The 26,482-nt window shown below is 31.4% G+C and overlaps 1 protein-coding gene across 2 annotated transcripts; it reads left to right on the top strand.

The window, feature by feature from the left end:
- The first annotated feature begins 1,844 nt into the window (after window positions 1-1,844).
- LOC107439116 (glucose dehydrogenase [FAD, quinone]-like) lies at window positions 1,845-20,717 on the top strand. 2 transcript variants are annotated; one of them, XM_016051605.3, is made up of 12 exons: window positions 1,845-1,979; window positions 2,172-2,316; window positions 3,831-4,033; window positions 5,426-5,615; window positions 7,366-7,497; window positions 9,040-9,161; window positions 12,260-12,427; window positions 15,425-15,575; window positions 15,689-15,834; window positions 16,838-17,015; window positions 18,138-18,360; window positions 20,573-20,717. In XM_016051605.3, exons 2-12 carry the CDS (start codon window positions 2,208-2,210, stop codon window positions 20,712-20,714), a joined length of 1,764 nt encoding a protein of 587 aa, XP_015907091.1. In that variant the 5' UTR covers window positions 1,845-1,979; window positions 2,172-2,207; the 3' UTR covers window positions 20,715-20,717. The 2 variants fall into 2 exon arrangements, with proteins under 2 accessions (XP_015907091.1, XP_042910040.1); XM_043054106.2 differs by having other exon boundaries at window positions 1,890-1,979; window positions 2,184-2,316.
- The last annotated feature ends 5,765 nt before the right edge of the window (window positions 20,718-26,482 follow it).

Genomic DNA, 26,482 nt, shown 5'->3' with positions numbered 1-26,482 from the left:
GTTAGAATGTGTCATTTAAGAATATACCATTTAAGAAAATTGATGCTTGCTGGGCTTGACTTACTCGAAGTAAAATAGAAAGAACAGTTGCTGTCATAAACAAATAACATGTTTCAACAACCAATCAGGATCGAGATACCCTCACTACGTCACTCGCAGGTATATCATTAGCATATTTTTGGTTATTCCTTCGAACTATTCGGATTAAGATAAAATTACTAATTAGAATTACGAGTTCCTGAACATGAAAATCCGATCATTATATAAAAAATTGGACAGGATATTCACTTTCTTATTTATCGTATAACACGACAAAAAATAACAACTATCTTACTTTTATGCACTAGTGCTCAATTAAATGTTTCGAATACCGAAACTAAAATATGTTTGTTAATTTGCGCAGACGATATTTTAAATTACGAAATCAGACTCAAAAACGCACTCATCGTACTTTTTTTCCCCGGCGGTTTAACTTCAACTGCAAAATATGGTCATAAAAGTTAAGGCAATTGAGTGGTTGAAAGGTTGTTCATCGTATGTTAATTTCACTTATTGACTATTTATTTATTATATTTATTTTAATTTATTTAATTTAATTTTATGTACTTTTGTTTAATTTTATTTATTTTTATTTAATTTTATTTATTATTTTGACTCCAAATACACAGCCCTAATATCCAAACCCAATTAAAAATAAAAATTTCAATTTTTCTCAGTAGAAAAGTGATTGAATTTTCTAGTGCAATGTTAGAATTAACGCTATCATAACATTTTAAATTCTCACATGGAACATTCTCACTTAGGAAAAAATGGTTTAAATAACAATTTATTCAACTGCTATTCTACCATATTCGACCGAAACAGACAAATAACCTGCTAAGTATGAGAAAAATCATCCATTGAGTGTTATTTCCTAATACGGTTGAACAACAAGAATTTTATTTACGCCAACTAGGCCCACAGCTAATGAGAGTAGAGCGCATGTTCTTCGAAAACTGGTAGCTAAGGCACGTGATAAGAATCACGTATTCATATTTTCATTTTCCATCATTGCAAACCTAACACAACGCCGGATGCCTAATAATTTCATAGTAATAAGTGTGTGGTAAACACCTTATGAAGCCACTATAAACCACTTAGTTCTTAGCAGCTGGGTTGAATCTGGCCTTCTAGTTGGCCATGATCTGGGCGTACCACAATATTTCCTCCATTCCTTCAACGCATGAGGAGTTGTAATAACCAGCACTCTTTAATTGGTGGTCCTTGACAATTGGTATACAAATTCACGCATACATGGCAGCATAACAAAGCTGTTTAGGACTAAAAAAGTATCTAGTATTTCCAATACTCTAGTCTAATCAACTAGTATAAACTAATTGAGCCACATTACTCGATTCACCTACCAAAACAAAACTCACCCATAACCTAACTCCAATATCCATTACCTAATGAAAAGTAATGTTCAGTTAAATTTAATTTTTTTGATTTTGAAACCATGCTAGTAGCAAATGGTTATAAGAATTCGCAGTTTTTCAACCATACCAGTTGTAGAAGGTTTCAAACCCATAAAGGTAAGGAAATCTTCCTAACCTTACACTTTACGGTTAATTGAATGGACAAGACTGCTACCGGTTATTTTACCGTAAATTTAGAAGGAAAGTTCTAACAGTGTAATGCTTCTCTTTTAAATAAAACAAATATTAAATATCTGCTTCTCCTGAGATTTTTCGATAAAATTTCAATTGTACGTACATTAATCGTAAATTTTTTAGTTTTTAAGTTTGTTGTCTCGCGAACTAATGTAACTGAAAATTATACAATAGCTTTATTTTCACATTTTAATAGATAACATAATAGGCATTTCTTAAGTGCAGCTGTTTATATAAGTGGAGAAACAAGTGTAATTGAAAAATTAATTGCAACACAACATTAGAGTTCAACAAGATACGGAACAAGTTAGCTGTCTTTGCATTTATTGGGTAAGTATTTCTTTTATTTCTGTGAGTTTATATTTTATATTTAACTACTACTAATTCGGAATTCTTTCGTGCTACTTTCTATTTATTCCTATTCTGTTCTATTCTTGTTAACATTTGTATAAGTAATATAAAAATCTAAATATTTTTACTTTATTAAAGCTTATCATTTAACAAATTGTATGTTTTGATCAGCATTTTTTCTAGTTTGCTTCGAGAAATATCACCAAAATGACGTCTCTGCCATATCTGATTTATACGCTTTTTCATACTTTACCCCTGCATAGATATACTCCGAAGACTACGAATCACTTCCGAAATGAATATGACTACATAATAGGTAAGTAACAACAATTAATTTTTTTAATGACAAATTAATATTCACTATTAGATGAGAAACCTAGTTTTTGATTAACATCGTTCATATTTACTTTTACTTCTTCATAAGAATATAGTAATAGAAAGAAAACTTTTTTAAATATTATAAACTGGAAAATAATATAAGAAGTACAAATGTAAAAATTAAATACAGACAGATATTAGTATTAAACATACTAACAGTTCTAAATCAGAACATTAATACTAGAGATGAATGGAAATAATTAATTTTAGTGTGTATTGCAGTATGATAGGTGGTTTAGAAGTGGCGCTTCGCGTGCTCCTGCCACAGGTCCGAGGTTTTATCCTCGCATTGGGTTTGGTTGACTTAGATTTTCATCCCTTCAGTGGGTCAATAAAATGGGTAGAAAGCAAGCTTGGGAACATAACACTGAGGGTTTCGCATTCTGCTGTCTGCACAACAGCAACATCATCTCAGCTTCCCAGAGCCCAAAGGTCAAGAAAACACAGATAGGCACACAGTAGGCCTTTCATAGGCCGTTGCAAGCCTGAGAGAAGTTTTAGTTCAGTACAATACTCATGAATAGATAATATGTAAAATGTAATATTAGTATCATAACATTTTTAGTCTTTTTCATTTTCTCCTAATTCATTCAATTATATATAGCTGGCTTAATTTTCATCTTTTCAACAAAATTTGAAAAGATAGCTATTTAAACATAAATTGATGAATTCTAAACAAATATAATGATCACCAATTCATACAGTATTCATGACTAAATAATGTGTAATATTAGTATTATAAGAATTTTAATGTTCTTCATTTTCTGTTAATTCCTCCAATTGAGTATAGCTGATTTAATTTTTAACTTTTCAACAACATTTAAAATAAGAGCAATTTAAGCATAAATTGATGGTTTAAAAAAAACATAACTATCGCAAATCTCGACTTTCCTCGTGACTTAATAATTAGCGAAATTTAATATTAATATCATTTGTTCTTTTGTATTTTTATTTTCTGATAATTAAATCGATTGTATATAGCTGACTAAATTATCAGCCTTTCAATAAAATCTATAAATATAGTCGTTTTAACATAAATTGATGGATTCACAAAGATTATAAATATCACAAATTCATCCATTACTTATGACTAAATCTTGGTCAAAGAATACGTGTTCACCAAGGACTAAATAATGAGCTAAATGTGACATAAGTGACAAAAGATTGTTCGAATGGGATTATAAACTTAAGAAAATGGGTCGTTTGTAGTCCTCTAAGCAAGAACCTTCCTCGGTCTCAAAACACAGAAAGTGTCTTTGCATTTACATGTATTTTGACAGTAAATAAAGTTCTTGTTTACAGAACCGAAATATCCCTTCCATTTCCATGCTGTCTATTTTCACTTTGATTAGTTTTTTGTATTCTGTGCAATGTTATGCTGTTGTATGAAAACTAAGCAATCATATAAAAATACTATTTTTGAAAGTCATGAAGCATTTATTTTCGCCAAAGTGGGTGCTGGTTCTGCTGGATCTGTCGTAGCAAGTCGTTTGAGCGAAGAGAAATGTGTCACAGTATTGCTCCTGGAAGTTGGCAATACACCTACCATATTGACAGAAATACCTATTTTGTCATCTGAGTGGGTAGGCTCAAATCTGGACTGGAAATTCAAATCAGTCCCTCAAAGGCATTGTGCATCGGCCCTTACAAACAGAGTAAGTAATCGTCTTAGTAAAGTAGAATTTAAGTACGCACTTTTTCTTTAAAAATGATTTTATCTGCATAGTTTATGTTTTCTTAACTTCATTTATTAAATGTAGAGTTCTTGAGTCTAAAGACAGTTACGACAGATTCAAAATTGTCCAGGTTAGGGTTGCGAAAAGGAATGCTTATGGAATCAATTACCACACTTGGCAAAGTTTCCTTCAAATTACGATTTCTTACTCCGCGTTAAAATTCTGTAACAAGCTACGTTTGGTTTTAATCCTTGCTCCGGGATTAGTTAAAATATGCCAAAGTAGCATAAAATAATCTATATACATAATTCACTTGTCTTTTACTATAATTCGAGTCGTATTTAATTGGCTGCGTTGGCAGCAACTATTGACTGTTTTTGATCACTTTGTTTGTGGATAGTCGATGTACGTTGCTAATTTATGACGAATATCAACAATGATCAAATGCCACTTATGACGGACGACGAAAAAGCTAATGAACAAATTACAGTTTCTTTAATAACTCAAGGTCGTTCAAGGTTATTTCTTTAAAGGTGAAATATAAGTATGGCTGGGTGATCGTGTAAAGCTGAGGGTGTGGTGGCGCTAGTGGCTAACTTAATTAGGCTAACTTAAAAAGATATTTTAAAAGATATTTCTGACGACATTTTATTCAAATGTAGCCAAATAAGGGATAAAATACAAAACATGGCAAATCTTAAGAATTATTCACAATGAGATATTAACTTTCCAAAATTTTTTTGGCCTTACGACCTCTGAGAATCAATACATTTCTGAAAGCTCTTAGGAATGGTACAATTATGTTTAGATTTGAACCCAAATTACAATAACAAAACTGCATAGAATATTAGGCTTGTTCACACATCGCCTCGTAGTCATAACATAAGCGGAGGGATACACCGGAAATTTTCTAAATTTCTTCCGGTTTAAGGACGCTTGTTATTGTTTACATTAGACCACCCATCCATATTTTAAGGGGTTAGAAAGCAACATTTTGTTTTTTGCTTTTTTTGTTTTGCAATGTTATTAGTATATCGCTGGCTACACCGATTTCCAGCATTGTTTTATAGTTGTTCTTAGCTGAAGCGCTATCTGATGACGAACTTTGTAACTAATTTTGAATCTTGGTCATAGTAAATTTGTTTCACTGAGCATAAATGGAGTAAATCATATATTTGTATCTCCTTTTACTTTTCTTAAATATGTTTTTTCTATTAGAACACCAAGCAGCAAATTCTAGATTAAAAATTATTATTCGAGCGACTTTAATTTATGCTGAGATACGTACTTTCATACTTCAACTAATTGAGACATTTTTTTTAAAATTTATTTTGAAAAATTAAATAAAGTTTAAAAATTTGTACATTATAGCAAATTATGATTCCAAGTGGTAAAGCAATAGGTGGAACAAGCGTTATAAATGATATGTTGAGTATTCGAGGAAATCGCCATAACTATGATGAATGGGCAGCTATGGGTGCAAAGGGCTGGAGCTATGATGAAGTCTTACCATATTTCAAAAAACTGGAGGACTATAGAAACAGGCACTCGGCGGATGCTTGTAAGTGACATGCACTGCATAATATGGAACAATAATTTTGGATCTAATGATCGGATTTTTCCCTAAGTGAGATGGGTTTTAATGTAAAATGGTTCGAGGCAATATTTACTTGAAATAGGTTAAACGGCTGGCTAGAAATAAAACTTTTTCTTTTTCTTCGAAATAAAAGAAAGGAAGTTGTATTTTTAAATTTCCATTTCTCAAGAATTATTCTACTTCGGTCAAATTTTGAATCCTTTCGTTTTTTTAAAAAGTTCAAAATGGAATTCTTTCATTTTTTTTATCAAAGTTAAATAAAATGTAAACATTTGTAGATATCAGTTTTCAAAAATTTACCGATAACTGTGTAATTAATTTAAAAAAATATTTTTTGGCATCTTGGGGTAAACACAAACCTTATACTTTTGGGTAAATACAAACCCTATACTTTTGGGTAAAATCATTTTAATTCGTATAAAAAGCGCAAAAAGGAAAATTAGCATTATGGTGCTCAATTGTTGGACTACTTTTCTAGTTGATCTAGCGCTACCATATTTTCCAGATTTTTAGTAACCCTCGTATTTTGAAGTCCAAAACTTCAAATCCATCGGAGAAATAGTGTGTCAATTCAGGTAAAATTTGCATTTGTGTCTGAATTCGTAAAACTCAAATTATCATACGAATGAATTAATTAGCATATTGAAGGTATGCTCATCGAACCAATAAAAACTACTTACGTGAAAATCCAATTATTAGATCAAAATTTTTTCAAAGTATAGCGTTTTTTTCTCATTTGTTTAGATTTTTTTGCTTAATTTGCATCAATAAAATTACATATTTTGCTTAGTTTAATCAATAAAATTAAGAAAAAAAAACTTTTCTTTATGATTTCATTATCAAAGCTTTCTGAAAGAGTCAAGCATATAAATATAGGATCATCAAAATTCCAAACGATGACTCGGATCAAGTTCTAAAAAATTAATTAAAAGACTAGTTTAATTTGATGTGAAGAAATTTCTATAAAAGTTTCAAGACACATCGATATAGAAGTTTTAAAACTGTAGAAATATTGCGGGTTTTTTTATAAGTTATTCTTTTTTAATAAAACAATTTTATTCAAAGATGAATAAAATTTATACCTAACACTTTTGCTGCACAAACAACTAATGCGCATTAAATCCTAATATTTTTTCAAAACTATTATTGTATGCTAATTTTAAAATATGGTGAACTCATTGACTCTATCAAATCACCGCATTAGTTTTTTTTAAAAAGAATACGATGTCTTATTTGTAAAAAAAAAAAAAAGTTTAGTCTAATTTGTGCTTAACAATTAATATCTTATAGATAATTATGGTCTATCTTATTGTCATGATTAATAGCTATAAATACTCTTATTTTGCAAGATCCTTGTTAGATATAGGTGCCTACTATTTCAAAGCACGTGAAAATTGGAAACTAATGACATAAAAAAAGAAGCAGAAATGTATATATCAGTTGAAAAAATAAACATAGTATGCATAAAAATATCATCATTTTATGTAGGCAATAATAGCCTCGTATAAGATATGTAGCTGAATTTAAATGTTAGTATTTTTCCAGTCTACTTGTCTACTATTTCAAAACACGTTGAAATCAAAAATTGATATTAAATTTCTCGTCCAGTTCTTCTTAAAAGGGAAATAATGTCTGCATTTTAAAAAAACCGAGCATTTATTCTATTGCATGCATACAACTTATTACCATCTAATAGATAGCATTTTCTTTGTAGATTATCATGGGTTTAAAGGACCTATTACTGTCTCAAAGCCTGGTTATAATTCGAAATTGAAAAAATTTCTGACTGAAGCTGTAGTGAGTGAAGGATACCAGTTTGTCGATCCGAACGGACGAAGGCAGCATGGTAACAATTCTATTACACACAGAGATCTAAAAGAAAAATATATCAGCCTATTTAAAAATGCCTATAACTGAAGTCGGTATAGCTAAGTTTAAACTTAAAAAAAGGTTTATTTTCAAATGGGTGATTAAAAGGTAGTTAAAATGTTTAATTTCTGATGATATATTTGAAAACTAGAGTAAATTTCCCAGAAATTCTATACCTGCAAAGCGTCGGTAGGGAAACAATTCAAAGAAGTTTGAGTACCTGAATAATGATTACAGCATTATAATGACGTCAATTTCAGTACAGTTTTAGAATTTTCTCGGAAAAAATGGAAAATTAGCAATTTATTCCATTGTTATTTTACCACATTTAAGCAAAATAGTCAAATAACCATTAATAAGATGGTATTCAAACTATTAACTGTGAGAAAACGGTTTATTAGCTGTTTTCACGTAATACGGTTAAACAACCGGAATTTTAGAGCACCAACTACAATCATCTAATGAAGCCACTTAGTTCTCCCGCTCCCCTTAATACATGAAGAGTTTCCATCATCCTGCACTCTCCAAAACCCATTACCCAACAAAAATTCTATCTCCAAAGTTACTCTTATACGGTTTTGAAAGCATGCTAGTTGTAAATGGTAAAAAGAACGTAAACTTTTGTATTCATGGTTTTATAACCATACTAGTTGTGAATGGTTTCAAAACCGTAAAGGTAAAAAATGTTCTTCCCCATAAATTTTACGGTTAATTGGATGAACAGACTGCTGTCGGTTATTTTACCATAATTTTAGAATGCAAATTCTATCAGTGCATTTCAACGCAGAAAAAAAGAAGATGAGTTTTGAATTTTAATTTTTTTTAAATATTTGTATGATCTATTTATGTATATAAAAAAATTCTCCCCCTCAGAGAGGAATTTTCCCACTACCCCTTAATAACCATATTTTTCCCAAAGTCGTAATTTTTAGGGTTCATCCCATTTTCGATTTCTTGTCTATCTTTTTTAATTTTTCCTCTTAGACTTCTAACAACACTCATGTAAGTTTTCCCATCCCCCTCATCAATTTTTAACAGTTCCTAAAGAAAGCGAGTTTAACCCTTAACCACCCCCCACCTTTCGGTAAACAGAACTTTCTCCAAAGCTTATTCCTAAAACCACGATTTTTTATCATTCTTTTTTAATTTTCATACAAATAAAGTTTCAAATGTGAGTTTTTCCTCTAATATTTTATTTGCTAGTAATAACACAAATAGTATCAGATCGTCTCAATAGTAATAGACACATAAGATATTTTTTTCATATATTATAAATGTACGCATAAAGGTAATTCTTTGAGCAGAATCGACAGATTTTAATAATTCCACTTTTTATTACTTGCGAAATTTAAAAAGATTCTTTTTAAATACCATGTGTTTGATTGAATATCTCTTTCGATGTCAGTTTGCGAAGAGAACTTCTGATGCTCCAATGCATTTGTTATAAATTGAGATTATTGTACCATCTGTAGTGTTTGATATGCGTTTTCAATTTTGTTTCATACGTTGCGTATTGCAGGATTTTATGATCCGGAAGGAACAATACGAGATGGACGACGTTGCAGTACTGCAAAAGCTTATCTAGTTCCGAGCGACAACCGAACCAATCTGGATATTGTACCTAAAGCAATGGTGACCAAAGTAAAAACTTTAAAATATTTAACTTTCTGTTTTATCAAATGTTTTAGCCGGGATAGCATGGTTGACAGGGCACTGGGCCCATGTCCAAGAGTTCGTGGGTTCGATCCCAGGCCGGCCGAAGACTCCTAGTGTAGTAAATGGTGACTGATGCCCGTTAAATCTGTCGAGTCGCTAAGTCCGCAACAGTGCTGACGTGAAATATGTTCCCATAACAAATCAATACCTCTGGGAGTACTGATCCAGGAGTTTCCTTGTCTTCTGGATTGGTTCAAAATTGCAAGGCTACGGTTCATAGCTATAAAATGTTCTAGCTGCGGCAAGGCTATAAAATGTTCTAGTTTGGAGTCGCGAAATCCCATTGGATAGATCGTTCGCCTTCCAATGAGGTGAACCGGAGTTGGATCTCGGTGTGGAGTGGTTGATGCGAATTACGCATCCGGCTAGCACCGATCACAGTGCTGACGTGAATTATCCTCAGTGGTAGACGGATTATGGGTTAAAGTCCCTTTGCCGTCAGGCTAACAGTGGGAGGTTCTCGTGGTCTTCCTTAATGCTGGTTAGCTCCATCAAAAAGTCCTCCAAAAAGGCAAATTTCTCCCAATACTCGATCCAGGAGTTCTCTTCTCTTTTGGATTGGGCTCAAAATTGCAAGGCTACGGAGTTGAACATTAGTAGTCGTAAACCCATAAAATTGAGTAGGCTGTTCAAAGACAGTTATAAAATAAAATAAAATGTTCTAGTTTTATGTGCAACAAATAAAATTCCTGTATGTTTTATTATTAATAATCATTCACCTGCACCACCTTATCCAAAACGGTAGTTCAATTTAATTCATCTGGAATGAGATATTTTTCATAAATTTAGCATGCAACTTTAAGTAATATTTTTGTCATCAGTTTATATTTAACTTACAAAACTATCTTCATAGTAGATAACACGTGTAGTAATTTTTTTTAAAAAAATGAAAAAAAAAGTATAGTTATCAACTGTCGTATTACAAATTGTAAGTTAACTTACCCTCGATTTGTTCACAAACTGACTCCATTTTTTAACACGGTGATTCGCTGATTTACTGATTCTTCCTTTTCACTTTCACACCGATTATATAATTTTGCAACACTGTGTTTCACTAGTTAATCGTTTCCAGTATTCAACAATATGCTATATCAGTAATATCCTCGATTCATAAATACTACACGAATTCCTTCATTTGTGGATTCACTTATTTTCTTCATTTATTCATGTCAAGAATCAATTATTCCAAAAATCATCTGATGTACTATATCAAGAATTATTAATGGTAGCGATCGCCACCGAAACACGCTATACCGAAAGAAAATTAAATAAAAGCTGAAATTTATATATTTTTCTTGCACTTACATAGCTTTGAAAATCTATAGAAATCAAAAACTGTAACAAAAAAGTCTTCGTTCTTATCCCTATATACTTTAATTATTTTTTCAATCATCACAGTAAATTCTTTCTCACTGTTATGTTCAATATATTTAGAGGTTGAAAGTAACGAAACTACTAAGTATCGCTACCTGTTTTTCGTAGTTTGTATTGCAGTTTGCAGTGTGTTACTTTTATATATATATATATATATANTATATATATATAAAACATTTAAAGTTAATGCAGTAAGTAGTACGATACAAAAACAAAAGAAAAAAAAACAATAATTTCTAGCGATTTCTGATAAGCGCATGTAAAGTTAGTTTAGTAAAGAAACAAGAATCAATCGTAACTAATTTTTCGAATCTGAGTATCCTTCTGAGTATCAATTTTAACCACTTGGATTAGTCTGAGTAGGAACCGAGGGTGTGCGGTATTGGTCCTCGTTAAACTGTTCTATCGTAAAGTGCTCGACTTCGCGTGCAAGTCGTCGGGCTAACGAAGCGGGGATGCCATCCCCTCTGAAGAGGATCAAAATTGTGATGGCGTGTCTTCGGATCATCCTCAGGGATGTTTCCCAAACCGTCGCCAATTGCCCACTGTGAAGCTCTAGTGCGACGTAAATAAACTACAACTACTACAACTGAGTATTTTTGCAGGTCTGTCAGTGGACGCAATGAGAATGGCGCTATGGCCGAGGGTTACTAAGAATTACGTATTAGCAATTCTTAGAACCTAGTACCGAATTGTTCTCATAATTATAGCTTATTTATCACTATGGCCACAACTTCAAATGCGGGACCGGGATAACCTGGTTGGTAGGGCACTGGGCCCATGTCTAACGGGTGGTGGGTTCGATCCCAGCCAGCCAAAGACTCCCCGTGTAGTAAATGGTGACTGATGAACGTTAAATTTGTCGAGTCGCAAAGTCCTCCATGTTCCCATAACAAATCAATATTTCTAGGGGTACTAATCCAGGAGTTTCCTTGTCTTCTGGATTAGTTCAAAATTACAAGACTACGTAGTTGAACATTGGTGGTCGTAAACTCAAAATTGGGTCGGCTGCTTATCGGTGGTTATAAAACTTCAAATGCGAGCTGTGTTAAGCCACGGGAAAGAGCACACGCCTCTCTAATGAGGTGACTCAGATTACGAATTCCGCACCTGGTTCACACCGACCGCAATCCTGACGTAAAATATCCTCAGTGGTCTAATCAATGTAGTCAAGCAGTGCCTACATTTCGAACACAGTTGTAGTTAACTACGGTCATTTGCAATAAAGTAGTTGTAGTTTACAACAACAACAGCAACAAATGTATATTTTTCTGAGCACTGCATGCATCCCGTTATCCCCTACATGTATTCTGTGATATTACAACATATTATTTTCTAACTACTATAGTTTGTCTAAAGTAAGAACTCCCCTAGCCATTCGTCCGAACCCGTGGCGGTGACTATGGTGACGAGGTATAGCTATTTTAAGTAGGGGTGTGGCGTCATTGTTTAGGACAGGTTTTGTCTCGGGTCAGCGTGAGAATGATAAACTTTATCTTCGATCTATTGTGTAAACCTTAGAGTGAAGAGAAGATACCCTCTCTGAAATGAGCTATCCTTGTTTCCATAGCAGCAGACGGCCTCAGACTTTGTGGATAGGAGAGTTCTTACCGTAGACAAACTATAACTAACCAACTAACTTTCAACAGATTGATATCCAAAACAAGCAAGCTGTTGGGGTCTACTTTCAATACAAGGGATCTAAGCACTATGTCAAAGCAAGAAAAGAAATCATAGTATCAGCTGGAGCATATAATACACCGAAATTACTCATGTTATCTGGAATAGGTCCCAAGACTGAACTGGATAGATTTAATGCAAGTATTTCCCTAGAAAAATTATTGCTCATCGTGAAAAATCTTTATCATCTTTAATTAATTTTTTAATTTATTTCAAATGCTATTGATTTTCTTACATTTTAATTTGATTAGCGATTACATTTACGTGTATAATTTGAGTTTACTTTAAATCCAAATGATTTCACTAAAAATTAGTTTGAATTAAGAGTACGTTTTTTTGTTAATTTAGCCATATTCTTTAATATACAGGGTCTTTATAATTAAAGTTCCACTTTGAAATGACTATAAAAATAAAACTACCCGACGAAATGTCATCAAACTTGGTATATGTCTATAAGAGGTCGTGGGATTTTAGTTCCCGCAAAAAAAAAAAAAAAAAAAAAAAAAAAAAAAGAAGTTCAAAAATTCACCACCAGCGGAGTATGGCGCTATATGCAATAGTGCTAAACAAATGTGAAATATGCAAATTTGTCTTACACGTCATGTGACTTTGCAGTTATAAAAGTGAGGCGCCTTGTCTGAGCTGTCAGTGTTCTGAGTCGACAATGTCTGTTACCATGCAAGACCGTGCTCTGCTCGTGAAATGTTACTATGAATGCGACAGCAATGAACGGAGGGCTTTACAAAATTTCCGTACTATAAGAGGAAAACGCCGAGGTCCAATGACACCGCAAGGTTTACGAAAAATGATGGCAAAATTTCAAGCCACAGGTTTGTTATCTGTTGCACCTGGGCGTGGACAAAAATCTGTGTCTGTGGAAACCAAGGAGGCTGTTGCATTAGCAGTAGAGGAAGCAGCAATGGATACCCGACAGGGGACGTGCAGCGTAAGTGCTGTTGCACGTCGACTCGACTTACCATTGAGTACGGTGTACAAAATCGTTCGGAAAGTGTTGCAGTACTACCCTTACAAAATCAAACTTGTTCAACAACTTCAACCTAGAGATCCGGCTTTAAGAGAAAAATTTGCTTTGAGTTTTCTGGCACGGATGGAGGTGAACATCAATTGGCCATGGAACATTATGTGGACAGATGAGGCACATTTTTACTTAAATGGGGATGTCAACACCCATAACTGCAGGATTTGAGCCAAAGAAATCCCTCATGTTATCCACGAAGTTCCATTACATTCGCCTAAAGTCACCGTTTGGTGCGGTATGACAGCAAATTTCATAATTGGACCTTTTTTCTTTGAAGAGCCATCGGCAGCTGGACCCGTGACATGCACCGTGACTGCTGCTCGCTTAGAATCGATGCTCAGATGTTTCGTGATACCTGAACTTCAGCAACGGGGCATTTTAGCCACCACGATCTTTATGCAGTACGGGGCTTCACCTCACATTGGTAGGTGTGTCAAACAGTTACTGCAGCAACATTTCACGAATGATCGTATTGTAGCCCGAAACTTCCCTATTTCTTGGCCACCCCGATCACCAGACCTCAACCCCTGTGACTTCTGGTTGTGGGGTTATCTCAAAGCCATTGTTTATGGTGATAACATAACCAATTTAGTGGAATTGAAGAATGTGATACAAAGACATGTCCGTAACATTTCTCCAGATATGCTAAGAAGTGCTGTTGAGAATGCAATATTGCGATTTAATTTGCTTTCAGAAAATGGCGGATGCCACATTGAGCATGCTTTGTAGCAACAATAAAAGTGTTTGCAACTGATGTTTCTTCAGTTATTTCGTTTAACCTTATTGCATACAGCGCCATTCACCACTGGTGGTAAAGATTTGAACTTTTTTTTTTTTTTTTTTGCGGGAACTAAAATCCCATAACCTCTTATAGACATTTCCAAGTTTGATGACATTTGGTCGGGTAGTTTTATTTTTACAGCCATTTCAAAGTGGAACTTTAATTATAAAGACCCTGTATTCAAAATGTTGAATGAAAGTTAAATAAAAAAAAATCTAACTTTAAGAGAAAAAGGAGCAAACAGATTCTGTTCTATTAACTTAAAAAAAAAAGATTTTTTTTTTAAATGTAAAATAAATTTCCACTTTAAATGCTTTATTTTAATTATTATTATTGTAAATAGTGTTAAACTAATTTAATATTCGATTAAACATGGAAGTCAATTTTTTTTAAAAACTATTTTATATCAGTTATTACAAAAGGCGTCTGAAGCTTCTAACCATTTGAACAGCTGCAACATTATATTTACACAATATATTTAAAATATAATGTAAAATTTATATTTAAAATGGTATCTATGTGTATTAAAATGGCTACACTACAAGGTGAAACAGTTAACTGTACCACCTAGTGAAAGAATCCACCTAGTTTCACAAGGTGGATTCTCTGATTCTAAGACATTACGAGAAATGGGAAAAAAAGTTAATTAAAAAGTTGTAGATCGACAGGGCCTGATTATCGCCTAGGCCCAATAGGCATGGGCCTAGGTCTCACAGTTTCTGAGGGGCCTCAAAAATTAGTAAAAAGTCTAATGAGCTAGCTTTGTGTTGGTTTAAGTATTAAATAAAAAAAATTAATTCAGCTAATCAGTGACTTTTAGCAAAAATCACTGATTTCAATTGTTTGCGGTCACCAAACTATTTATATTTTGGCATAACATTGCTTTGTTGTTTTATATTTTGCTTTAATTTATAGATACGTAAACTTTATCTTAGAAAAATAATCTTCAATTGTCTGCTTTCTTTGAATGTTTCTCTTGAATCATGCAGTTCACTAGATTCCTTTTCATTGTTAGGACTACTCTTCAGTAATTTAATTTCAAAATATTTTGTAAGGAGCCTGGAAAATTTGGTGGGCCTTGGGCCTGAATTTGTCTTGATCCGTCCTGTAGATCGATTAGTAAAAACAGACACCATGTGGACATTTTGTTTGGCATTTCCTGCACTGTCGACGTGACGAAACTATCTTAGGAAGAAAAACGAGAACTATTTATACCGAGTTATTTTAATTCTTCATGTAAAAGCTTAAGAAAACTCAGAGCATCCATACTTTTCAGCTACTCTTTTTATAACTGATATCTGTTTTCTACCCTAGATTCCCCTTATATCGAATCTTCCAGTAGGTCATAATCTGCAAGACCATATAGGAGGATTTATGCTCTTTGAGTTAAACAATGAAATTCCAACTTTGTTGTCTCAGATTATAAATAAAGATAGCATAGAACAATATGTCATTTACAGAACAGGTAACAAAACATTTCAGAAAATAAACTACGTGCATATGAATACTGAAAAAATATATTGATTAGACTGATTTAAAACACACATTTTGCTTCTTTTTTTCGTTTGTTAATTACAGGTATATGGAGCTCTTTTCATGCATTAGAACTCCTTGCTTTTCTTCACTCCAATAAAAACGCGGAAGCCAATGATTATGTTAACCAAGAGATATACTTCGGAAATGTGCCAGGTATATTTGCACTTCAACGGGGTGCCACACAAGAGGTATTTTAACATTTCATGCATACAAATATAAGTACATACAAAATGAGGGGTCATTCACAAATTTAAAAAAAAAAAACATGGTCATCATGTATTAACACTAAGTATAAGTGAATAATTTTTTTTCCTTATAAAATCAATCACAAATTTGCTTATTCAGTGATTATAAACTGCTTATGCTTATTCTCACTTCTTTCGTGTTTCATACACTCGCTCAGTTATTTATTTATTTATTTATTCTTTCGCTCTATCATGAGTTATTTCATGATATATTTTAGTAAACCTAGACTAAATATATCACTGAAACTTGTCATAAAAATCACATCGTCATAAAAATAATTTTAAAAAAAATAATAACTTTCCAAAAAATGATTCGGTACAGAAATTCGCATAACCCAATAATAAAATAGCAATAGTGAGAATTTTGCTCGGGAAAAAATTGTTACTGAGGTATAAAACTTGAGAATTATATTTGGCAAGAACAATAATTACTATGATCTGCGTCCGTTCCATATTATGTTTACTTAATAATTTACTTTTCCCATAAGGAAGTATTAAATATGAATCCATGCTAAAGATAAAATATGATTTTAAAAAAGATAATCACAGAAACACGAGAAAATATCCCAAAATATTACAAACAGTCGTCATAGTAACGTAAAATATCACTTGATTTACTCTAATACATAAAGGTCGTTTTCAGTTTGCTTATTCAGAGAAAGTACGTTATTCTGCCTGATTTCTTAATTTAAATTATCGTCTGCGCTAGTTAATTAGTTTATTTCAGGTTTGACCTCAGAACCATTAAGATTGAGACGGAATATTTGAAAATTGGACCATTTAAATCATAGAATTTTAAGATGTTTGCTTTTGTACTACATTGTACTTATTGCATACGGTATAAAAAATTAAATTGTATTATAATATCTAATAATAAAAGAAATTTTATTTTATTGAATTCTTACATGTGTATTACAATTTCGATTCTTTATTTGATATCTTGTAGGCTTTCTTCTCAGTATTCGCTCCTTATTTGAATAAAACTCTTATGCTGTGCATGCCTCAACTTGTTGACCCAAAAAGTAGGGGATATGTTCGTTTAGTCAGTACAAATCCAGCTGATCTTCCTGAAATAAATCCCAACTATTTTGAAAATCCAGAAGATTCTAAAGTAGTCGTTGAAGGTAATTAAAAAGAAAACTTTCTTAACAGTCAAATAGGTATCGATATTGCATATTGAGCTAATATATTTCTCTTTAAATTATATAGTTAAATTTCAAAAACAATTTTCTTGGTTTACAAATAAATGCAGATCAAGCATATTTTCAATCTGAGGAACTTATACATGATATTACAGTTAGTTTAGAAAATTATAGTATTTCGGACAAAGCCTACGATCATTGTGTACAATATCAAGGTTTTGCCTACATTTTTGAGTTTAAACTAAAGGATAGCAATTTATACAATGCCTATTGTTTTTAGGCAAAGTATTAAATATGAATGTGAGGCGAAGCGTGAAATATGAAGTCCTTATATTCTCAATATGAAGAGCTTATGCATTTTACCTCTGATGTAGTTGATACCAGGATTGTCAACAATATATAAGCATTGTATACGATTCTCATTGCAAAGGGTAGGTATACAGCCTGACGTTTTTAGGCAAAATATGAAAATTTAAAATCGCTGTGATAGGAGCAGGGCAATGTTTTTTTTCTCCACTTTGTTTTCAAAAATTATTATTCAGTCGACTTAGAGAAATATAAAATTTTTATTCAATAAATCTAAATTTACGAAAGAAAAATTCTCCTTTAACCGACTTATTCGTAGATTATTGATAATATGCGATTAAGATGTGAATACAATGTAGGAAATATAAGCAATGGTCCTTTCATGTTTGCCAGGTTATTATGCAGACGAAAGCAGTTCTTGTTAATAATGCTAAAAATTTATGGCTTTCTAATATATGGAAACAAAATAAAATCTGAGCTTACTTGTTGCATCAAGAAATTACTTTTAATTAATACTAATCATATTAATTAAAAGTATGAAGCACTCATATTTCATACTTTGCAAATTTATCCTTCATGCAATGTCTCAGTAATGTGAGAATTGATTATTATAAGAGAAACGTATAACAAAAAATCAGTTAATCTAAAAGTGTTTAAAGAACATATTTTTAAAAGAAAGAGTATATATATATAACTTATTTTATGGGTTCTATGTTCTTGAAGCTTATGCACAGTAAATAATTAGAATATTGTTATATACATTATTATTATACATATGAATAATGATGTTTCCTTTAGGTTTCCGTACTTGTATGAAAATAACGAAAAATGCCGCCTTTGCAAAACTTCAACCAAAATTGGTGAATCCCAATTACCCATCGTGTCAGAAATATTCACATGACACGGATAAGTATTATGACTGCGCTGCCAGAGCATTTCCTATTGCATCGAGTCATCACGTTGGAACAGCAAAAATGGGGGACCCAAATGACGAGTCTACAGTTCTTGATTATAAACTGAGGTAAAAAATTTTTTTAAACAACCTCTAAACTCTATATTGTTTAAAAGTTTAATCTATTTTCTACGCCTTATAATTTTTTTAAAAATAGTTTTATTTATTAGGATTTACGTGTATTTTTATATGTATGTATATATATATATATATATATATATATATGTGTGTGTGTGTGTGTGNACTTTTATTTTAAAAAATATAATTTTTAAAAACAAAATTTAAAGAAGCATGTCTCTAACTTCTTGATTGTTGAAAACATAATACTGTTAGTTCCCCTTTCAGTTTCAAACAAAGTAAGTACATGATCTTGTAATCTTTTTTCCCCCCAAGAAATTGCTGAAAAGGTTACAAGCGCACCACCCAAATGTGAGGAAGAGCGTCATGCTCTTCCTCGTTATATATTTTATTCTATAAGTTTCATCGGCAATAAACATTTGGTGTAAAAGCGGCGATAATCGCGCCAAGCTAGTTTACGGGCTAAGCAGTAGAATCATATGAGGCTTTGAGTCGAAGGGGAGGGAAAATGAAAACCTGGACCCGAGGATGAAACAACTACGACACCGAGCAGACTACTTCGCAAAAAAGGGGGCCTTAATTATTCAAACTTCTGCGCACATCATGCCCTTCTGTTCTATCAAGCAGCTTATTAAGAGGACCTTTAAGACCTGTGCTCATGAAGAACTTATCGACCGTACTTCTACTAAGTCTTGGAGAACTACCATCCTAAATTTGCGAAATGGCTCTTCCTGAAAAGTGCAACTAAAATGGCGTAGATTGATTTTTTTATTTATACATATATATTTATTATCCTAGTGTATAGGTACAACTTGCAACTCTCTTAGCAACTATGCGGATAACATTTCTCGCGTGATTTTCTGTTCTGTTTGCATGCCTGCTTTGCTCTTTTCCATTTTGGTATTGGCAATCACAACGCTCGAATACGCCATCTGGGGAGAGACCAGTTTCATGCCTTTGGCCCTTCTCCCTTTCCTCCTCTTTTTAGTTGTATAGGAATGTTCTACGATATTTTCCCTTTTCTTAATATTTTTTCTTTTTATTTAAAAAAATATTTTTAAAATTTCGGGGATACTTTTCTTTTGAACTATGTTTAATGTAGTTTTCAGTTCCATATAGTTTTCCAACTTAAAAGATTTTAATCTATATGAAAATCAAGAGAGAAACCAACGTGCTCCCTTCCTCTATGTCTCTCTACACGCTAATGGGGAAAGCATGTGAAGTGTTGCCATAGCTAGAGAGTTCTGCTCTACGCCATCTGTAGCCCATTTCGATTGCTAATATTGTTAGTTTTAAGTATTGGCGAGTTTTAGTTTTAAGTACTGATGAGCAACTAAAACGAAAAGAACCTTTGCTTATAACCATAGGTTTTTTTTTTCCTTCGTGAATTCAATAGGAGCAGTTTTTTAAAATAGAAGCTGTTTTTTGAAATAGGATCAGTTAATAAAATAGAGCCTGTTGCATAAAATTAGAAACATCTTTCTTTACTATAGAACAATGATTTAAAACTGATAAGGGGCCGTCCACGAATGCTGTCACGGCAAGTGGACAATCGTGAAATACACTAAAGAATGGGATGGAGTATCAAAACTGTTTCGTTTCCAATACAAATGTGTGCCTCATATTAAAGAGATCTTCGATGCCAAGGAGGATCATTCGGTTCGATTGCGGACTGAGAATGTTCGATTCGAAACCTCTTCGCATACTTCAGAGCCGTTTTTTGTTTATATTCAAAGTAAAAATGAGGCTAAATATTTATGTTTTTGGCTTTAAGCTCGGTTAAATAACTACGTCACAACACAAAAACTTAAATAGATGTCCATTGTGAGATGGATGTTACATCACGATTTGTTAAAATAAAAACATAGAACAAATATTTCTAAACAATTTGTTCTTATATTTTTTCTTCAGCGAAAGTTCATATCTGATCATTATTAATATGCTTACATAATTAAAACAAATGGTTAAAGTTCAAAAAAAAAAAAAATTGAAGTATAATTTATAATGTGTTTTGTTTTTGACCTTTTATGGAGAACGGGGTCGAAAATTTAAAAAAAAAAAAAAAAAGTGACATCATTTAAGACGGTACATAAAACTCTTTTAAGAACTTATGTCATACTATATGTAATGTATAGTTGTTATTTGTTCAAATCTTTTATTATCTAGCATTCTGCATGCCCATTCGTTGACTTTTATTTTTCAGAGTGAAAACTGTAAAAGGGCTGAGAGTTGTTGATGCTTCAGTAATGCCTACGATACCCTGGGGTAACACGAATATTCCCACGATAATGATTGCAGAGAAAGCATCGGATATGATAAGGAAAACTATAAAATGCAGTGCATGAAAAGGAAGATTTAAAAAACTGTATCATGTGATCTCGATTAGCACATTTCGTTAGTCAGATGCAGGGCTAAAGAGAATACAAGGGCTAGTTCACTCCGCTCNCGCTCCGTTCTTGAAGTAAAAGTGCGAGCTTTGCGCCAAAGTGACGTCGCTAGAGTGACGTCGGAGGATCGGCGCGGCGAGAGATACTTCAAAGGAGTGAACCAGCCCTTCTACTCTCTTTAGCCCTGAGTCAGATGTCTCTGCTTGTGTCTTCAATTTTACGAGTGCTATTATGACCGTTAATAAGAGGGATTATTTAAACTGAATTTGAAGAAACATCCACATTCGAAATTTATTGAGAAGCCAGATATTTAATGTAGATTTTATATTGTATTAGATTGGCAGATTTCATATTGTTACATGCCTCTATGGTTTGACTAAAGTAAGAACTCCCCTAGCCATTTGTCTGGACCCGTGGCGGTAACTATTTCAAGTAGGGGTGTGAGGTCATTGTTTAGGACAGGTTTTGGCTCGGGTCAGTGAAAGAAAGGGAGTCTTTTTCTTTGGTGAGTTGTGTTAGCCCAGGAGTGAAGAAAAGCTACCCTGTCTGAAATGCACTATTCTCATTTCCATAGCAACAGACGGCCTCAGACTTTGTGGCGAGGGAAGTTCTTACCGTAGACAAACTATACAAAAAAATATTAAGCAAATTTTTTATCGGGTATTTAACGTATTGAGCTAAATTTAAAATTTCGTAGGTTAAAAAAAAATTGAATCAAACACCACAAAGCCCAACATATTGAGAGCCCAACTCAAAAATCTTAAAAATTTCTTGAATACGATCATTAATGACGCATTTCAAAAAATTAATGTCTTCATAAATTTAAATCATTGATATTTTCAAAACATGAAATTCTAAATAAATTATATGCAGCTTAATTTAAATGAATAATTATGTATAAGTTTATTTTTTTTATCTCTAATCACATTTATTATTTTACCAGAAAAAAATATTTGCTAATAAGAGATGCCAAGTATAAATTTTAGTTCTAATATTTTTAAATAAAATATACAAGAATTTTTAAACATAAATGTGATTGATAGTTTCTTGAAACTTCTGGAACTTGGATTTCCGGAAAGTTCCGGATCGCAATTAGCGAAAATCCAGAATTTTTTTTCCTGAACACAAAACTAATGAGTAAAATTAACATTAATTGAATGGTATTAAATAGATTGTCTTAAAAATTAAACTTTTTCTTCTTAAATATTATTTATTATTCTTTTGTTTCATTTACTAGCTAAATACTACCAATATTTGATTAGTTGCATTGTATAGGAAAAGAATAGATAATCAATAAGTCTGTATTAATTAACACTATGAAATCATGTGAAAAAATAAAAGTTAAATGCAAACATTTTTCAGAAAGAAAATTGTGGTACTAATTTACTTTATAAGACACGTATTTAAAAGTTCATCCCATCAAAATAAAGATACACTTTATACAGCATCATTTGGTAAGATACTACTGCTCAAGGTAATCAAAAAATTGACCGCAATCAAGAAATTTTTGACAGTACTAATCAGTTACGATAGGTAATTAAATATTGGTACATTAAACAACTATTAACTAACTTGCAATTAACTCTTCTGATTAAATATAGAGCTATGAGCTATCAAACATCACTATAATTTTTGAAATAATTTTAAAAAAAGATTGTCTAAAGATTGAATTTGTGACAATGCTGTACATTAAATCAATTAGAAAAATTCATTTTTCAAAAATTCTTAAACATATTTTAGGATAGGGGGCTAAAATTACCCCTTGGACCCACTATCTAAATTTCATGACACAAACAGTTCTAAAGTTATAAGAGAGAGACACACACAGAGAGATAAATTTGGAATTTTCCTAATATATATTGAACATTAACTCAATCATTTAACTTTAGTCAATTAAGATTTTTTTTTTCATAGCAATATTTTTAGCAATTCTGGCTTCCAAAACATAATCACTCTTCATTTAAAAAAAATATAAATAATTTAAATGGAGATGATCTATTTAAGGTTTTGGTGAATACTCGTTGAATTAGCAAGAAATTCGTTGCAGCGCAATCCATCCAATACTGTTCCTGAGACTTTCAATAAAACTTTTCATGTAATTCCTTATTAATGAAAAGTGTTTTCATGCTTTAATGAAAATATTCAAATATAAATGCAAACTACAGTACATTTTTTTTGTAAAAATTTTATTACCTTTTTTTAGTGAAAATGATTGTGTTTAAAAATTTAAATCACATATTTTGTGCCAAGCTGAATATTAAATAAACATTGTTTTGAATAATTGCAGTGAAATAGTGATTATAAGAATATATTAATTTTCTATCACATTTTATACTTTACAATAAAAAAGATTGCAAATCTAAGAATTTAAAATATTCAAACAAATTTGTGTTACAAAATTATATATCATCTCTTACATCAAGATGCAATATATGTGCAATATCAAGTTTTGTAATGTCAAAAGATATTAATGTGTTGGATTACAAAACAGAAAATTGGAAGTTGCATTAATAAATATATTTGCACTTTGTTTCAGCTTTATAAAGCGTACAACGTAAAGATATGAACCAAATACATATTACAAATTATGAAAAGTTACATAGTAATAATTAACACATACACACCAGTACAAAATCATTTCAAAAGCGCATCACTGGGAAGTTATATACGGATGTATGAGTAAAACACATGTCTGATGCAATATTTAGTTTAATAACTAAGTGAAGTAATTTGCACTTTCAATACCTAGAAACGTTTTGATAAAGATATGTGCATACATAAATGAGATTTACAAAAGATCTCGCATTCTTCATACAGTTAGAAACTAAAGCTATCCTAAATATGATTTTAAAACATATATAAAACTGAGATATCATTTAAAATGTGAATAATTAATTTTTACTTTATTAATTGAGGGACTTAATCATCGAGTTATCCTTAATTCAATATACATTCAAATCTAGAACATAAAAAGGTTTTCCCAATTTTTAATTCTCATATGTTACATATTTTTTTTTCACGTATATCTGTTAAGGCTGTTTTTCAAGGCTCTGCTGTCACATGAAATGCTAATTTCATAACTGCTGTGAGTTTGCAACAGTTAATGATGACTATTAGGTTAAGCTTAGCCTATATTATGCCTGTGCTTACTCTGAAAATGGGATTTCTGGAGAAAAGCCAGTTTACATGATGTATATAATGAAAAACGTTTGTGGTCTAATTTCTTAATATTTTAAAACTTACTCCAATGCTGCATTACCTGGGTATTTTAAGGCAATTAATTTTATTCGAACTTTACTCTTTTAAAATCTATAGAGGAAAAACCATTACATTATTATAAAAATAGGAACTCACAAGAAAGTGGTAGAGGAAAAAAAAAAGGTTATTTCCCCTAGAGAAAAGGAGGCTAAGGCTCCATAATTTTAGGCCAATGGCATGACAGTGGTAATGTAGTTAATATAATGTATTGGCCACTTTACTTTCCAGGATGAGTTGAAAGTGCCATCACTATACGTTTACGATTTGTTAGTTTGGTATTCAGTCTCATTGCTTTGCTTTTGCGAAATAATAATTTTATAAAATTATTACTTTTGCATTATTACTTCTGTTAACAATTCAAGCAAATAGAATTAAATGGAAAAAAAACAGAAATTTAAAAATCAATGCTAGACAGTTTAAAATACTTAAACACACACTAATTCAAATTCTTTCTTTATGATCAACAAAAAAGAAATTATCATTAAAATAATTTTTTGTACATGTATTGAAAGTGCAAATTTATATCTTTATAAACACATTATATAGCTAATAATATACCCAGATGAACTTTCACCAAAATAGATATAAAAAATAAAAAAAGTTTCTCTCTCTATCTATTAATAAACAATTGATGACAAATATATACAATGCAATATGTGCATAAGAAATATGATTAAACTACAGATGATAATACAAACGATATGCTTTGCATGCAGGTACGATATTAATGAATATATTTAGCAAGCGTGATAACGATGCTTGCATGCTACAGAATATAAGATATACAAAAATAAAATTATACAAAAATATTAAATTTTTCAAAATGAGCATATATTTTGAAGAGTAAAGAATTTTTTTTTTTTAGATAATATTAGACAACTTTGCACACTAAAACAAAATTTTAAAATGCAAAAGTATACGATAGATATAAATGCTAGTAGAAGTTTGACATTTTATATACAAAAACTACAAAAGCATTTTTGATGATATTTACAAAATATTACAAAACCAAAACATTGCAACTACAAATAATAGAGTTTTAGAAAATCATAGAGAATTACTTATGAGTGAAATTGATGCACATATATTTCTTAAGAGTTTTCTAATGGACAATTTTAAAAATTTATTTAATTCAATTGACCACGAAATTCAAATTAAAATGAAATTTTATCATAAAAGTTACAGTTAAGAACTTTTTAGGTTTTTTAGTAGGCCAAAGAAAAAATCTGAACACTTTTTGGGACAGTTCACATGTACCATACTACCTTTAAAAAGGCAAAGAGTTAACTAAAGAACATTTTTTCTGCTTTATAGTAATGAAAGCAAATTTTAAATTCAAATGAATAACAAAAGATACAATTACAGTACAGAACCTGTTATCCGGAAATCGGAAAACCAAAAAACCGGAACAAAATTCGATAAATTTTCCTGCCATTTAAAAAAAAAAAATTTTTTCCCTCATAAGATTTTAGGATTTTTCTTTCTATTTTGAAAGATAGATGTTTACCTTACCATCATTTTGGAAATAATCATTAGTGTATTACTTCATTGTTTTTTCTTCTTTTTAAGATTATTTCTAAATATTTTTTTTTAGTTGGGTTTAACAATAAAAAAAACGGCGTTTTGTAGTGATTCAGAAAACCGGAAAAATCAGTTATCCGGAATAGCGGTGGTCCCAATCGTTCCGGATAATCGGTTCCCTACTGTACTTCTAATTGCTTAATACCTTGTTTAGAACAGAAAGTTTCAACAGTTTCCAGAATAACTCTATCAATACTTAATGCAATAGTTTCAAATCAATACATGTAAAACAGAATTAATTAGTCAATACTACCTCATGCAAATATGTAATTAAAATTTTCAACTTTGAGTTCAAGATTTTCGTAATCAAATAATTTTGAAGAAGGGTTTCAGTTGTGTTGAAAAAGACACAACAAATACAAAAAATAAATAACTGAAACAAAAGTAACTTTATGGGGCAATACCTCAATTAAAAATTCTATGATATTATTGTAGTGCATGAAATAATTTAAACAATATTGATTTCTAATTAAAATTACTCAAATTATGCTAATACAATTTGACTGAGTGACACCATTATTAAATGTAGATTCTTATTTAGATAGTAATTAAAAAAGCATAATGTTAAGACAGTATTTTTTATTTAGCATAAAGTAGGTAAAACAAAAATTAGAAAGAAATTAATAGCCCCCCCCCAAAAAAAAACAGTTGTAAATCCTAAATGATAGCTTAAAAATATTATTGTAATAATAACATACAAGACGAATATTTATACAAAAGTTATATATAATCGCAAAAGTTTTAATTAAATAAATGCAAACAATTTTAAATAATATTATCAAAAGAGGATAAAATATTTGTTGATAACTAACATAATCTACAATATCATTGATAAATAATAAAAAAAAAAAACTTAGCTTGAACAGTCTAATTACATATAAACAAAT

Source organism: Parasteatoda tepidariorum, chromosome 4 (assembly GCF_043381705.1).
Source record: "Parasteatoda tepidariorum isolate YZ-2023 chromosome 4, CAS_Ptep_4.0, whole genome shotgun sequence".
NCBI classification, from domain to species: Eukaryota; Metazoa; Arthropoda; class Arachnida; order Araneae; family Theridiidae; genus Parasteatoda; species Parasteatoda tepidariorum.
Note: the sequence above shows the minus strand (reverse complement) of the source record. Positions and strands in the feature narration are given on the sequence as shown.

Coding starts and splice junctions, on each gene's coding strand:
- LOC107439116 (XM_016051605.3), top strand. CDS start 2,208: ATGACGTCTCTGCCATATCTGATTTATACGCTTTTTCATACTTTACCC. Junction 12,428..15,424: donor CTGAACTGGATAGATTTAAT/GCAAGTATTTCC, acceptor TTTCTACCCTAG/ATTCCCCTTATATCGAATCT. Junction 17,016..18,137: donor TTCTAAAGTAGTCGTTGAAG/GTAATTAAAAAG, acceptor TGTTTCCTTTAG/GTTTCCGTACTTGTATGAAA.